The sequence below is a fragment of the Lipophrys pholis genome (assembly GCF_963383615.2).
Source record: "Lipophrys pholis genome assembly, chromosome: 1".
Lineage (NCBI taxonomy): Eukaryota > Metazoa > Chordata > Actinopteri > Blenniiformes > Blenniidae > Lipophrys > Lipophrys pholis.
Genome location: NC_137635.1, coordinates 53,940,486 through 53,958,086, shown reverse-complemented (window position 1 = coordinate 53,958,086; position 17,601 = coordinate 53,940,486). Strand labels below are relative to the sequence as shown.

The window sequence follows — 17,601 nt, the reverse complement described above, 5'->3', positions numbered from 1 at the left end:
ATTTAGTTAAAGTAGTCAATGAGCATCTGCCTCTTCTGTATCTGTTACACGTTGATTCCAAAAAAGGTGGGACGGTTTCTTTCTCTCCTTATTTAAATTTTTAATTTCATAGACAACTATTTGTTGTGATTGAATTTTGTGTGTTTTGCCGATCACACACAGATGAAGAGAGTAAATAAATGGATTTAAATGGTGATTTTATTTCAGAGGCAGAAGTCAAGTCTGTGTGGCATCATTTGCTTATTTCATTTCAGTTTTTCCCTTTCCTCTAGTGGTGGATTTAAAGGACATACAAGTCATTCAAGAGCTTTTTCATTTCAAACAATATTTGAGAAACACGGAAAATAAGTTTTTTCTTTCATGTTATCAATATTTACATCAATTTATCCCCAAAAAACCTTTGATTCTTATCCTGATCTTGATCTTGATAATTTTATGACGTTCATCACCCACCCATTACATTAAATGTAATCAATTCTGCATTTGTGATATCCAAAATAGTTTAGAAAAACAATATATATAAACCTATTTGTGCCATTGATATTTTTACATTTGTGGCTTTAACATTTTTGTTCAGACGATAGTTTAACTTTTTATTAAACTAAACAAATTTTCATTGAATAAAGCCAAATGAAGCAAAAAGTAATTTGGAGCATTAAAGTTATGGCTTGAATGATCAAACTGGACTCAATAATGACAGCGTCTCTCCTGATAGTCAAGTTTATTGATCTACATAGATTAACATTCTGTTAACATAAATAAAGGGTTCCGGTGAGTTCACACACAAAATAACATCAGCGCAATCATTAGTAATGGCATTACTTTTAATCTCACAAAACTAAACAAACATAAGCTTATTTGTTTATATTTAACAAAAGAACAGCAGAATATGAAGAGGCGGCCGTGGCTGAGCAGTATTGACGGTCCTGTGTTCCTGTTGGCATCTGGACAAGTTTGCCAAACTTCTGGCAGAGCAGAATCAGGTGAAGAAGGTTTCCGGAGCGGAGGCTGCACTGCAGTGTCTGCAGAGCGACGCAAAGAGCTGCACTGAGCCGCTTCGTTCCCACCCAGTAACACGGAGACCCGCTGCAAGAGAACAAAAGTTTAGGTACACAGCTCATTCATCTTAACTGAAGCACGCAACACAACCCGGGGGAGCATTATAATACAATCTCACTTCAGCAGAAACACATGGGGGGGGGGGGGGGGGGGGGGGGGGGGGTTGGAAAGGAGAGCATATTGCCTTTGCAACTGTATGGGGCAAGGACACGGTGCCAAGTCAGATGATATCCGATGGGTGCAGGTCCAGGGCACTGGAGGACACAGATGAGGGAGAGCAGGATGAAGAGGAGGAGGAAGAGGAGGGGTGATCAGAAAGGGAGAGGAGGCATGAAAGAAGGTGACGATCTTAAACATTTTGAGGTTAAAGCGGATTTTGGTCGAAGTGACGTAAAAGCTGCTGCAGCTCCCGCTCCAGTCTGCAGAGGACTTCAGGTCCCTTTCTGATCAATGCAGTTTCTCTCTTTGATTTTTTTTTTGTTTGTTTGAAGCAGAGGTGTCCTCTTTCAGGTCCTCTCATCGATTCGCTGTGAACTGACGCCGGCACGGGATCTGTCTGCGTCGGCAGCAGGGGCGTCGAGGCCGCAGCCATGTGACAGGAAGTGTCTGAAATCACCACAAGGACAAACTTTACAATGCAAACAAATTCTGTCTGCACTGGTTTCTTCCCATAGTCCAATATTATGGACAATAATATAACCTTCCTTAGCCAGGGTCAGAGATCATGGACTCCAGCGCCTCCATGTCCTTGGATTGAATGAATGAATGGAAAGTAAAGAAAAACAACCAGCAGCTCCAATCATCAGGAAAATACTGCTTTGTTGCAGTATACCAACTGTAATCGCCACCGAGTCAACTTTTCCAATAGTTACAGATAAGTTCAAGTTTAAATCTAATTGTAATCCTGAAGAAAAAATGCTTTGGGACAATGTAAATTTGCCTGATTTCATCTTGTGTGGACCAGACCGGTAAAATAGCGCCATAAAAACCTTTGGATTTAAACTTTAAAGCCTCTTGCGGGCCAGTTTTGACCCACGGGCCTCGTGTTCGACACCCCCGATAAACTCCATATAACTAATAAAGCAAATGTGAGCATCTCCTGCTGCGTGTGTGCCGCTGCCGCGCACATGACGCCGGGCAGCTTTTGGCCTTGAGGCTTGGATTTCAGCTGGAAACATCTTGTACGAGCAGCGCGGTCTTTTTATACCATCGGAGGAAACTGGAGATGTCATCGCGTCCCGTCGGAGTGCTGAGAGAGCGTTTCCGAGGACGCTGCTCCGCGGCCCGGTTCGACAACGCCACACTGGTTTCCTGCTTCTCCTGCGTCAGATTGTGGCGGATCGACGTGCAGCAGTCGCCAGATGGTTTGAGTCGATTCAGTTCCTCGCGTTTGTTTCATCCAGAATACCACAGAGTGCCTGACACAACATGGAGGCTTCAACCTTCCACGCTGCTCTGATGAAGACGGTGATCAACGTCTTGACCAGGAGCTTTTCTGCATAAATGCCAGGATAAGTGTGAAGCAGCATCCTCTGACGCACACTCGACCTTTGTGCACATTTCTCCACAGCGACACGGTTTGATTGCACAACAAGAGCTCACGAGAGACAAATCCATGACACTGAAACAGCGAGTTCATTCTTGTACAGTTTGTTTTTCTTCTACACTGTACACGATGTCCATCAAAAAGTCCTCTGCAGTATAATCAGATAACCTGGAGGCTGGGGACACAGGTATTGATTGGATTCGTTCATTAAATATTAACATCTCTGTGAAATATCTTATGCTTTTCCGATCAGTCAAGCAACGTCGTACATTATTTCGTCAGCGAACGTGTCGCTCCGCACCGTAAGAAAGAAAAAAAACACCAACAAAGGTTGCATTCAATTTCCAACATGGACGGTCACCTTGAGATTTTCTAAATGTTTAAAACGGAGCGTCTCCTGTCGCCGGTGTTTCTACCTGTGGTGGTTAAACTCAGCAAACCTGATTCACTCATGTGTAAATTGGGTTAGTTAAAGATGAACTGTTTAGAGGGAATCCTGTGGAACATTTCAACAGACTTACAGAGGTTCAGTGAGAAGTTAAACGAATAAAACTGACCGACTGACCATCCAGCTTACTTACTGACCGAATGACTGATTGACGGGACAGACAACAAAATAACCTGATCACTGATTCACTAACTAGCCGACTTATCAACTGACCCAAAAAACAGCCAGCTGACTTACTGACTGACTAACCAACTGACCGATCGGACCGACCACTGACCAGCTGACTTAATGACCGATCGACCACAAACTAACCTGCTCACTAATTTACAAACCGATTGACCAAAAAACCAAACAGCTGACTTACTGACTGACCAACCAACCAACCAACCAACCAACCAACCAACCAACCAACCAACCAACCAACCGACTGACCAACCAACCAACCAACCAACCAACCAACCAACCAACTAACTGACCAACCAACTCACCAACCAACTGACCAACCAACCAACCAACTGACTATTGACCAATCAGATGCTCCTCCCCATCATAACATGTATTAAAGGATTCATGCTGAAATGAAAAGCATAACTCTTCATTTGAAATATCAAGTAACCTCTGTTACTGTTACGCTCATTTCTTAAGATTAAGAGGAAACTATTATAACTACTATTCATGTTGGGAAAAGCCACAACCCAAACCTGCACACTGTCTCCTTCCCTCACTCCTTCTGATCAGTAAAAAATTTAAACTTAAAATCAATGGAAGCCAATTAAAGTTTCTTCTTTTTAACTGATCTCCTCCTTTCCTGTTCCTTTATACACTTACAGTATTTCCTTCACCAACTTTGTGGGATTTAGGACGTCACTGACACTCCATTCCCCTCTGCAGCAACTTCAAGGCTCTTTACATTTAAAAAGAAACCGAGAATAGAGTTTTAGTGCATCTTCATTAACAATCAAAAACCTACAGTTTGAGCTCTATCTGAAACACACACACACACACACACACACACACACACACACACACACACACACACACACACACACACACACACACACACACACACACACACACACACACACACACACACACACACACACACACACACACACACACACACACACACACAGGTTGTGAGTCTGAAGCCTTTTTCTGCTATTTGCTTCACTGTTTCTGCATCAAGACACAATGCAACGTCTGCACCTCTGCAACACACACACACACACACACACACACACACACACACACACACACACACACACACACACACACACACACACACACACACACACACACACACACACACTAGAACAAGCCCCACCCCCTCCCGCTCCTTCACCTGGGCTTCAGTCCACTTCACTCAGAAACTCTCAGACCACCAGGAGGCAGAAGGGCTCTCTGGAGATCTCCTGCTGGAAAAGAGAGAAAAAAGAAAAGCTTCCAGAAGGATCTAAATCTGCTGTAAATTGTTCTTGACAGAAGCAGCTGCTCCGTGTGTGAGTGTGTGTTTGTGTGTGCGTGTGTTTGTGTGTGTGTGTGTGTGTCAGCAGCAGATCCAACCAGCCTCCGTCTGCAGAACTTGTGCGCCCACCTCAGGGGGACATGGGGGATAAAAACGCCGGTAAGAAACTCCCACGTGCTTCTGCAGAAATAACTTCACATGTGTGTGTTTTGACGTTTTGCACCCATCGTTTGTTGGAGTAGATTTTTTTATATTTATTTTTGTATTTATTTTAAAGCGCAGACTGCAGAACGCACAGCATGCATCATTCCTAAAGTTAGTTGAATGCAGTTAAAGGTGCAGTTTGGATTAAAGGAGAGAAGTTTAGCGGGATGACGTGTGAAGCCTCATGGTCCAGTGCTGCAGAGCGGTGCTGGTGCTGATGCTGCTGATGCTGCTGATGCTGCTGCTGCTGCTGCTGCTGCTGTATCCCGGCTGCCTCCGCCACACCACATCCTCCTGGGTGTCCCTCCCATCACTCTCTCTCACTAAACACATTCTCACTGCACAACTTCATGCAAACCGTCTGCTAATATGTTTGAGAGTGAAACGCTTTAGTCAAACGTTCACTTTCACTCGGTCAGTGTTGTCGGCTGCTTTAGACAAAAACTGCTGGCTCTCCACTTTTAAATAGATTTTTTAAAATTTTTTGGCAAGATGAATGCTCTGGCTCCAGCGGTGGCGAAGTGGCCTCAGACATCAGGATATGTGTTGTTGACAAGAAGCTTTGTGCTGTTTCACGGAAACGAGGATCCAGTTTACTTCTAATCCCCACTTATGTTGTTGTGTTTCTGTCACAGTGGGGTAGTGGATAGCATGGTCTTGGAGTTTGCATGTTCTCTATATACTTCTTCAGTATAAAAACACGTGCCGCTGAATGTCAGCGGGAACGGACTGGAGCCGGCGTGACCCTAAGTTGGGGACGGACGGCGGGTTAAAGCACATTTCCTGCACGAAATATATTTAGAGTGGCCTCGTTTAAGGCGGGTGACCTTCTCTTGGGGTCACCTTGGACGTTCTCCCGTCATAGTTCACTGTGCAGTTAAGCACAATACGAAAGTCACGTGAGATACAGCACATGTCAAGGTTGGTACAAAACCTCTGTCATGTCCAGATGACGCAGGGTACGGTTGAATAATCTGGATTAATCAGATTTTTATTAATCCCACATGGGGATATTCGGTCATCACAGCAGCTCCACATTGCTGAACTAGTTAAAGATAGGATATTGGCACACAAGAGAATAGACTATGTATATTTAATTAGATAAATATATGTGTATATACAGTGTATTGTGAGGATCATCAGTATTTTACCTTTGCTGTGTTAATTTGTGATAATATTCATGATCTAAACTAGATAAGGTTTAATAGATTGACATGCATGCAATGTATGTTTTCAACTTAAAAAAAATATATATAGGTAATATAGTCACTTCTATACACACATATACACTTCAAACGTGCAAACACTACTCTAAAAACATGACTTTACTACGCTGATACTAATACACAGTGTGAAATGTATTTCTTTACTACAACAGCTTCTGTTCAGACCACAACCTAAGAGTTTAGGTGTTTAGTTTAAATATAGTACAACGCTGAAATAATGAGGTTAATCCTAATGGTCACCCTGACAGAACTGCAGAAACATGAATTTATGGAGCGCGTCACGGTAATGAATTATTATTCCAACACGAAACACACGCACACAGAGGAAACTACGCCTCAAGATAACTCGATGGAAAATATAAACTAGAAGCAGAGCAGTGAGGAAGCGCTGCCTGAAACCTTTCTGCTGTAATAAAGTGAAATTAAGTGATCTCAGTGACGTGCCCATCCTTTTATATTGTCTAATGAAATAATACCGTAAACTCTCATGAAGTCACGTATTAACAAGTCAGCATTTTTCTGTCTTTGGCTGCGGCAGCCGTGCTGCTTTCAACCTGGTGGATGCGTTTTACTTCTTCGTAATTTCAGAGAGTAACTGCTCCTCCGTGGTAAAGTCAGCTGCTCTGCAGTTTCTCTCTGTGTGATTGGTTTGACACTGCAAGCTCCGCCCCTTTCATATGAACGCCTGTCAGGATTGCACGTGTCTGGATAAGTGCACCCAGGAAACGGAGAGATCCTGGATCTGTGCTGTAAAAAGATCCAGACTTGTCCGTGGTCTCGACATCCTGTCTTGATATTCGTGGTAGAATGTGTCCAAACCCTTTTCAAGCAGACGTGAAGACGTGACGGAGCACGTCGGCGACTCCGGTCATTTTTATCCGAGGGGCTTCACATGTAGAACTGGAGCGACGCGCCAGTTCTACATGTGAAGCCCCTCGGATAAATGACTGGAGTCTCCGAGGGGCTTCACATGTAGAACTGGAGCGACGCACCGAGCTCGGGTGGAGTCGGGTTAAAGCATCTGAACTGTCAGCTCCTTCATCGCTCGCAGGTCGACACGAGGAAAATACCTGCACTCGTGCTCAGCTGGTGGGAATTCACACCGACGCCCTCTTTCTAAGCTCTTTACAGGCAGCACAAAGCTGCTGCTGATTCACTCCTCCGTCTCCTCGTTCTTTAAATCCCCTCTTTCTCCGTCACGCCCGCGACAGCAATCTTGCAGTTTCTTCAATCCCACGACTTCGCAAGGAAGCGTCTTCATTCTCCAGTCTTCTGCGATTTATCGACATATATGTGATATATTTCTATCAGTTAAGGTTTCTGGCTGCCAACACGAACCCGACAGTCATTCAGAGAGCTGCCCTCTGGAGCTGCTGTGTTTGATGCTCCGTTGTTGTTTCTGTGTTGCACTCCGATCGGCCCTGGCGTTTGCACACTTGTCACTCTGAGGGGTTCTTGGCAGCGTCGCTCGTTGCAGCCATTTAACCGTTGGAAAGTGTTGCTGTTTTTAGTGCTTTGGCTTTGCAGAATATGAGACCCGCGCACGACACACTGTTTGTTTTGCTCGCTTTGTTTTTATTTTACTTTGGTTCAAAATAAAAAAAAAGCAAAATGCAGCTTTTAGAAATATTGTATATTGTAGTTTTATCTTAACTTGTGACATCTTTTTTTAACCTTGAATGTAGGCACGGCTGTGCGGCGGTTCAGACTCTCATCTCATCCATCTTCTTCTGGACTTGGTAGTTTTATTTTGAATAACAATACAACCTGATGGTCTGTCCACTGAAATGTCTGTGTTAATGTTTTGAGCTCATTGTTCTCTGCTGCATGCGTGTGTGTGTGGTTTCAGGACTAAAACTAACAACAGCACCCACTAGTGGCCCAAAATAAAACATGACATCATTTTCAGTGTTTCTGCCGTTTCAATGTAAACGGACATCGTTTTCAAAGCGTTGCCGTGTAAATGTGAAAGTTTTCTGAAACCAAAACCATAAAAACGACGTGTTTTCACTTGAAGCGTTGTCGTGGGAACTTGGTTCTTCGTCAACTTTTAAACACACACATTGTGCACGTGTGTGTTTGTTCAAGCTCGTCCGGGCTTCGTTCTCCAGCCCAAAGGTTTTTGTTTTTGAGGGTAAAAGGCGACAGAGTTCAACGTGTGTGTCTGGTTCATCCCTGTGAAGGGCTGTTGACTTGTGCAGGGTGTGAGTTTTAATTTGGGAGTCGCACACAAACTGCATCACATGGTCTGTCACAAGAATGATTATGCCTCCATCACGTCACACACTCCCTTTACTTCATTTGACAAACCGGTGTTTTAGAGCTATTGATGGCTAATAAATTATGTATTAATGCTTCATGGATCAGTTAAAGTCCATTAAACAACGTTTGTGCTCGCAAGGTTGTGGAAAATCCTCTAAGTATTTTTTTAGATTCTGAATTTTCCATTGAATTCAAGGCGACTTGAAGTGGGCGACGTACGTCTTGGTTTGGACTTTTCTCATTTTCTTCTTCTTATCTCACCACAGTTAAATCGTTTTTTTATTTAATTTAGTTTAGTTGATGAAATGCACCGATTTAAAGTCTTCAGTTGTCGAACAAGCAGTTTGTCATGAAGAGGTGAGCTTTGAATTGATCCTGGAAAGTTTGTGTCATCAGAAGAAACTTTAACCCTTGATAAGCTTTAACCAATATCTCTATATAATTAATCTGAATTTGTGTGAAATTGTCAAATTATTATTATTAATGATATTCCAATTGTTTTGAATTATTTGAATTATTTGAATTATTATTATTATTATTATTATTATTATTATTTTCATTATTATTATTATTATTATTATTGTTATTATTATTATTATTATTATTACTATTATTTACGTCGTCTCTGCTTTGATAAGGTTTTTTTTTTTCAATGACATTGAGGACATTACTTGTATCTACGATCCGTCCGTCCGATGGACGCCGGTGTCTCCTTACAGGCGAACATGTTGACCTCACCGATGTTGACGCTCACAGAAAGGTGAATTTGGAGACGCTTGTTGAGCACTATTCCCGGACGGAGCCGAGTTTGCTTCGTTATGGACGTACACAGTTTTTTTCACACTGTAATGGTACGTAAACACCAAGTGGAGATATACAGTACAAATACAAGTCATTAATGTGAGGATTTACAGCACATAAAGTGGCGGATTCATTTATTTTTGCACATTTGTAAATGAAATATCTGCATTATTATTGACTCCGGGGAGCAGCGCTGATCGATAACAATCAAACAGTCTGATAGAGGATGAATCGATCTATTATCTACGTTTTAGTTACTTTCATCTCAAAGCACATTTCACTGTTTTATTACCGATTCTGGTTAATTTATTGATATTTGAGGAGAAATAGGAGCATCATCTGATATACTGAAGGAGTTTGGGATTGCAGTACTGAGGATCATCTGAATGATTCCAGTTTACAAAATGTTTTTTATAATAAATGATTTTATTCATAGATTGAATTTGATCAGTTTCAGTAACTCTTGTGTTGAAGGATCAAGCTGCTAAAATCAATTTAAAAATCAAAAATTGTCGTAAAATCCGTTACAACAGAAAATACAATGTTTACTTTGTGGTGCAAGCTGTGGAAATGGTTTCATGTCTTCATTTCTAGATCTCTTATCATTGTATTGATTCCTAAAGTATGATAAATAAAAATGAAAATAAGTAGAGCTACACTCGGTAGAGCGGCAGACATGATAGCTGTTAGCTCACGTCGATGCTAACTAGCCTGTCAGGTAGCTACATCACCGTGAAACACTGAGCAGGGAGCGTCTCCATGGCAACAGACGCTGATCTCCTTTGATTTCCTCCACGGAGTGCCTCTCTCATCCGCTTCATGTGGGACTTTCTTCGCAGTGGTTGTGGATTTATTCAGAACTGTTTAACCGTTAACGTCCCAAAATCGGATCAATTGGTCCTCGGATGATGACAAATCATCCCTGAAGATTTCAGGCAATTTGAGCGACTAGATTTTGCATACAATACATACAAGCCAATAAATAAATGAATACGTAACCTCGGCCAACTTTGTTGGCGAAGGTAATTATTCTCTCTCTCTCTCTCTCTCTCTCTCTCTCTCTCTCTCTCTCTCTCTCTCTCTGCAGTGGTGTGGTGTATTGGGAGCTGTATTGCACAGCACCATCATCATATCAGTGACTCTGGGTCTTTTGCCAGCACCACCTCTCTCTCTCTCTCTGTCTCTCTCTCTCTCTCTCTCTCTCTCTCTCCCTCTCTCTCTCATCCTCTGCTCCTCTCTGACCTTTCCTTATTTGCATGGCCGCTGTTCTGTTCTGCTCTGAAGGCGTTTTGCTGACCTGATGTGTCTCTTTGTGTTCACCTTCTACATTCTGCACAGCGAGGGCTCGGTCTCATGTTCTCGGCGCTGTTGCCATATTGTTTGTCTTCCTTGTGATGGAAGGTTACAGAAACACAAGAAACAAGTATATAAAGAAAAAAAAATACATTAATATACTGTAATAGTTCAAATGCAGCTTGAAGGATTAACTCAGAGGGGTCGTGTAATTATTAATATTGTGTATGCATTGTTTTAAACTGTTGTAACTTCTGTATATTTATTAGTAGTGCTGAAACACACACACACACACACACACACACACACACACACACACACACACACACACACACACACACACACACACACACACACACACACACACACACACACACACACAGAGTCTTCCTATCTCATACTTCCTCTGCATCTTATTCTCTGCGTTCTGTATTAAAGCTCCCTCTAGTGTGGAAACTGGGACACACGCCTGTTTAACCCTGTTTCTGATCTGTCAGGAGTTTAATATTATTTATGTGAATTATCCCTCCAAACACACATGAGATGTCCACGATGAGCTTCGACAAATCTCCACATAAATCACTCTCTCTATGTCGGTTTTTCTTCACAGTGCAGTTCTTGGTCGTTTGGAAGTGACGAGTCACATTTTATTCACCACAGATTCACTTTCACATGATAAGTAGCTCAGAAAAACACTTTACTGTGGATTATACTGTATATATTTTTTGTAATGCAGGTTCATGTCATTGTCTGGACTAATAATCACCATCTAACCTATTTTATTGAGGTTGAACTGGTTATGCTGATATGTGGCTTTTTGTTCGGGTCGAATCGAGGGATCCATTTTGAATTACTTTACTTGCTTTTCTTTTCTTTACAGTTTCATACATTTTCTTTTAAATATAAAAATTAATACTTGTTACCAAGCTTTTTGTTAATCACCTTCAAGACTATAAATAAAGTTGCTCTGCCTTAGTTAACGTGATCAATCTGATTAAATACATCCCTCTGATCTGGTTTTGAACTCAGATTTATAACTTTGATCATTTCAGTTACATTTCATATACTTATAGTGCAAAGTGGGTTTTTTTTTTTTTAATCAAAAATCCAAAAAGAGAAAAGTCTTTCTGTTTTATTTTAATAAGAAAACAACAAACTGGGAAGAGAACAGGCTGTTATTAAGAAATGTGTAAATTTTCAGTATCATGTCGGCAGCAAACAGATTTTTTTTGTACTCGCTTTCCAACAAATAGTAAATAACAAATAATACAAATGGATGTTTTAATATATTTTGCAGCTGTTTAAGACTTTTTTTTTTTAGCTGCTTTAACTTTTCTGAGCCGATTTAGTAGTATTGAACATTTTCCTAAAGTTTTTAACAATTTTAAACAATTTAAGGTGTTTTTACTTCTTTAGATGTTTTAGCGTTTTATTAAAAAACGTTTCAGTTGCTTTACATTTTCTTCATGAATTCATCGGCTTGTAGCTGCTTCAAATATTGTAGTTCTTATATATGTTCCACATAGAATCCATATAAGTCTATTGATGATTATTGATTGTTTGGTCATTAGATTAACTGCAATGGGTCATCAACAAACGAATAAACTTGTCTATGATTCAAGTTTGAACTCCAAATAAAAGCTACTGGGAGCGACTGCAGATGGATATGAAACACTGCTCTGCTTCCTAATAAAAATCAAAAAATAAATACAGGAATTTATCACGTTAATGATTTTAAAACTCCTGTTATAGACTTTCAATGGACATTTGTGGAATGAGCAGATATTTTAGTGTCTAGCACGGCCACCATGTTTGTTTTAGTGGTCTTTTACTGTGTGTTTAGATCTTTTAGTATACATTGTGGTCTTTCTTAGTGTGTGTTGAGGTATTTTAGGTTGTGTTGTGACCTTTTAGTGTGTGCTGTGTTCTTTTACTGTGTTTTAATGAGGGTTTAATGAACCACATGTAGATTACAACTTTGGGATGGAAAAATAAAAGTGGATAACTTCCCGAGAATATTTATGCAGAGTTATAGGAACATTTAATTTCTTTTGTAATATTTCAGTTCAGTTTGTGATCGTCATTAGAGTTGAGTGTATTTGTTGGTGCTTTTGGATGGAAGTTTGCGTGCGCGTCACGCAGCGTGGAACAGCTGACTTTACGCGCGGTGACGCAGCTCTTCCCGACAGATCCAGGGGGATTTTAACAGAAACGTTTAAAACATGAATACCTGGTCTACCGTGTGCAGCTGCTCGGATCCCGCAGCCTGAGTCTGTCTGAGCTGACAACTCCGCATTAGCTCGGTCTGCCTCTCCTCCACTTCCCCCTGCAGTTTAACTTTGGCGTGCATGCGCTCTCTCTCTCTCTCTCTCTCTCTCTCTCTCTCTCTCTCTCTCTCTCTCTCTGTGTCGCTCCCTCCCTCCCTCTCCTCTCCTCCTTTCCTGCTATTACGTCCGCTGCTGGTGAAGACGCGGAGGCAGGAGGGGGGATGTGATGTACAATTAAGAGCACATTGTAACGTCCTTGCGTCGAGGAGCGCGCCGTGAACGCGGATGACCGTCGGTGGACGCGGAGAGGATAGACAAGGGGCGAGATAGGGCAAGAGAAAAAGGGACAGGGGGAGTGTGTGAGAGAACGGTGAGGGGGGGAATCACTCAAGATGCCTCGTTTTAGCGTAATCTGTCCTGCAGACTGTGCCCTTCCGGCGTTTTGAGGGCTGCCGCGAGCCTACGGAGAGGCTGGCCGGGTGCGCTATGCTGCCTGACCCCGCGGTGTTGTGATAGCGTTCGTCCGATTGTTTGGATTGAGGAGGGCTCCCATCAACCCAAATCAATGAGGATTCTGAGGCCATTCCTTCAGAAAGGAGCGCATATGCTGCAGTGTTTCTGTGGACAACGATCGAAGTCGACCACTATCACCAACGGTGAGAGACAAACAGCACCATGGCTGTGCGGCTGCCTTTGCTTTGCATGCTTTCTCTCCTGAGTGATGGAAAAAAAGAAAAGAAAGAAGAGAGCTGGGGGGGGGGGGGGGGGGGTTATGGAGGGGAGAGCGGAGGGCTGGTGGGGTGAGTGGTTTTATTAAACACCTGAGTGTGTGAGTAACATCTTGCCAGTCTGCAGTGGAGAGACAGCCTCTCCTTGTGCTCCCGACTTCTGTGTGCAGCCTTTGCCTCCTCGCCTCTCCTTTCTCCTCCTCTCCTCTCTCCTCCTCGCCTCTCCTTTCTCCTCCTCGCCACGGTGAGCCGCTGCCAGCATCCAGCATCCTGCACTGCTCCACAGAGGAACACGGCTCCAGTTACTTTACCAGCTAGATTTGCACATTTGCTCCAGTGCTGCAGCCGAAGCGAGCCAAAAACGGACAATGCAGGGATCAAGTCATTAAACTTCAGGGGCCGAGAGAGAGAGAGAGAGGCTCCATCCCAGGGCCCTGAGCAGGAGGCATGGGGCCAGAAAAGTACAACAAGGGCCCAAACTTCCCACGTCTCAGAACAGATTATATCCATCATATGTAAAACAACAACACTCTATTTACCTTCTACACAAGTAATCCATAAACCCACGTGTCCCTTTTGTTTTGCCTAATTTGAGCATAAATTCATCAAGTCAATAACAAAGTACAGAACAGTCCAACAACACACACACACACACACACACACACACACACACACACACACACACACACACACACACACACACACACACACACACACACACACACACACACACACACACACACACACACACACACACACACACACACACACAGCCAAGGGTTTGGCACCCAGCCTGAGATCCCTGCTCTGTCCTTTAGCCATGTCTCACTGCAATGCCACAGTTGTTCACTCATAACATCTCGAGTGTTTCCACAGAGAAACATGTCCCCCCACCCACCCCCCCCCACCCCCCCCCCCCCCCCCCCCCACCTCCATCACCACCCCCACCAAGCAGCACGGAGCCTCAAATTCAGGCCAGACAATTAGAAACTCCATTAAGCACAGTTGATTCCTCCGAGGTGGTTGGACCAAAAGCGGCGTGCACTCTGGGATCCGCGGGACTCGCGATAGAACGCAGAATGACCTCGCCGCATCTCGGCTCACTGTTACATGAACCTCGCGACCTCAATCAGAACTTTAGGAGTCAGCTGATTGGTGCTGACGGACAGTGGAAAAAGCAGCGTCTCGTGGAGACTAATTGTTGTTATTGTTTATCAGGGAGTTGTGTTTGAGTTCAAGCTTGTTGACAGAAGTCTGACACTTCAGGGTCTCGGATACTTTGTGATGTCTGCTGATTCCTCGCACAGCATCATCCTCTCCTCTGGCGGTACAGCGTCGTGTGAAACGGGAGTAAAAGTGTTTCGCTCTTGAGATTCCTGCAGGAGGGAGGGAATGACCGCCCGGGGATTTGAGAGACGTTTCTAAAGACCTAAATGTTTGCACCTGCTTCGCTTTGTAGTGTCGGAATCACACCTGGCGCACACACACACACACACACACACACACACACACACACACACACACACACACACACACACACACACACACACACACACACACACACCGCCTTCCGCTACCAGCTCCAGGAAATCAAACGCACCTTGTTTGCGATGAATCAAATTCAGTTTTTGCCTCTCAGCTGTTTACAGTATGGCGTCCCATCACAGCCGCAGACGTTTCCACGTGGCCTGTGGCTCAGGTGTGCACGTGGAAGGATGTCACTTTGTCTTCAGGTGCAGAATTCATGATATAAGAAATTGGAGTCAAGGTGTAACGTCTTGAGTTGCAGGATGTTTTGCTGGTGGGTGGAGTAACACAGACTGGAGTGATGAGTCCTTGTCCTCCTGAGTGATTGCACATGTTTTTATAATGACACTGTGATTCTTCATTGTTTTGTCACATTCCAGAGGCTGTTCAGTCCTAACAGGCCTTGTGTTGAGAGATGCTTGGACAATTTGTGCTTGTAGGTTTTTTGTTGTTGTTGGATATTGTGTACTTTTGTGTACTTTTCTCCCCAGATTTAATAACTTACCATGTATGTGTACCTTTTGTTTTTTGTTTTCCTGCATCCTCGGTATGCTAATACCTCTTATTCAGACTGGTATTATAATTTGTGCTGGCAGCGTCATGAGTCACAGAATCCTTCGCTTTGGGTTTTTTTTTTTTGCTCTTTGCCACCCGCAGGCATCGGCGAGTCGGTTTAGCAGACATCACACCACCAGATCTAGTTCCAGCTATTGTGAGTCAACAAATCTGTGAGGTATCTCAAGGACACACAAGTGACAAACTTCAGAGAATGGAAACACCCACCCGTTTGTGTCTGAGAGGTTCGCTCTTTGTCCACCAGGGGGCAGCAGACATGCAGAAGAGAGGAGGCGCTCTGGTGTAGCGGATGATTCTTATGGTGGTGCCACAGGGACTGAGAGACTTTCTCAGCTCGTTTTGTTTTGCTACAGAATGAAAAATCCTCTCAGCTGGCTTATATAACGAGACATTCACTTCATCTTCTCTCGTCTCAGGCACTTATTTGTTTTAATGTTTTCATAAAGCATTTCCAAATCACACTGGCTTTGTAATTGAAATCGTCCATATTAAGGAGACAAAAACATTTAATTTTACGATTCTCCGCAGTGCATTTTGGAGAAGTGTTTTTTATTTTATTGCTTGCTGGAATGAAGTGAACATCATTTGTCTCCGGTAGATGGAGGAAGCCCGGCAGAGTCTCATGAGGGAATACTTTATCTTCCCTTGACAAAGATGCATGTCCATGTCTGTGGTGCTTTAAGCATCACTTCTGATTTTGCTTTTCGGTTCTTGTTCTACAAAGACCCCGTGTCGTCATTTATTCTGGAGTGATTTATGTTGTATTGAGATGAATATTGATATTTCTCTGTACTGCAGTGGCCTGATAGAAAGCTCCCGGGCTTTGATTTAGACTGTGACTGACTCCAGCCATCAGTTTCCAACATTTCTCATTTCAGTCTGTCTGTGAAAAAGATTTTTATCTGCCCTTAATCTCTCCCTTTCTCTTCCTCTCTGTCTCAGTCTTACACTCACACACACACACACACACACACACACACACACACACACACACACACACACACACACACACACACACACACACACACACACACACACACACACACACACACACACACACACACACACACACAGGACTAACTGGGGTATCAGCACTTCACATTCAGTTGCTCTATCCATTATATCCAAACCTTATATAAAGGGGGGGGGGCAGACGGTGGCAGTCAAAAGAGATTCTCTCCCTCTTCTTCTCCTCTGTCTCGCTCTCTCCCACTCGCTTGCTGTCTCTGTGGATTGAGTTTGGAGAGTGTCAGACCAAGTCCTAGAAAAAGCCTCTAAATGTTTCATGCCGTTTCATCATGGGGGATGAGAGGTTTAGCTGTGCTGCAGAACACTCATGTGTTCTTCCTCCCAGTGTGTGTGTGTGTGTGTGTGTGTGTGTGTGTGTGTGTGTGTGTGTGTGTGTGTGTGTGTGTGTGTGTGAGTGTGTGTGTGTGTGTGTGTGTGTGTGTGTGTGTGTGTGTGTGTGTGTGTGTGTGTGTGCAGTATGCAATAATAAACCGGAGGCATGCTGACATGAGCTCACACACATGTTGGTGCATACCAACACGCCTGCAGATCCTTATGCGGGACTTGTGCATTGATTTACCTCTGCTGGTTCGTCCTTTGGCCATCGAAGATATGCATCACCTCAGAAGGAAGACTCTGCTTTAAATTGTTCTTCAGATAGCCGCATTAAAAGCTTTGCACCCCCCCTCCCCCCAGCTGACTTGACATGTAGAATGTGATGCAGTCTCCAGTGAACGCACATGAATCAGGGGCCAGTCGGTGTGAGCGGCGGTGTTTCTTGTTGATGAGGCTGTTTGTATTGTTTTGCTGTTCAGTTCCATCTCATGTGTCTTAAATCATCACTCCATGTGTTGTGTCTCTGTCTTGGTCTTCTGCTGAAACCTGTTGCAGGTAATCCTTTTAGTCAGAATAAATACCTTCTTTGTGGCAAATCTACACTCATAAGCTGTACGGGGGTGACTTATCTTTTTTTTTTACGCATTGTCCCACCCCAACAGTTTAATGTTTCCTCCATGCGGACCGACCCACGGGGCACAAATAAAAACTGTCTCGCAACTTCTTATGTGAAGCATAATTAAAGGAGACAAAAGCTGAAATGCCCCGCTTCCATTTTTGAACGAAACCGAACCACTGCGCTTCACGGCTGCGCGCATCCGCCGCCCACCGCGCACCATCCACCCTCCAACCCCT

At 43.4% G+C, this 17,601-nt stretch overlaps 1 protein-coding gene across 1 annotated transcript in view; it reads left to right on the top strand.

The window, feature by feature from the left end:
- Positions 1 to 13,136: 13,136 nt before the first annotated feature.
- fgf12a (fibroblast growth factor 12a) overlaps positions 13,137 to 17,601 on the top strand; it is a gene marked incomplete at both ends in the record, with an annotated part of 37,953 nt that continues 33,488 nt past the window's right edge. The window contains one exon of the mRNA XM_080458952.1: positions 13,137 to 13,227. Coding sequence (XP_080315078.1) covers positions 13,137 to 13,227 — 91 coding nt within the window. The remainder of the gene's footprint in view (positions 13,228 to 17,601) is intronic.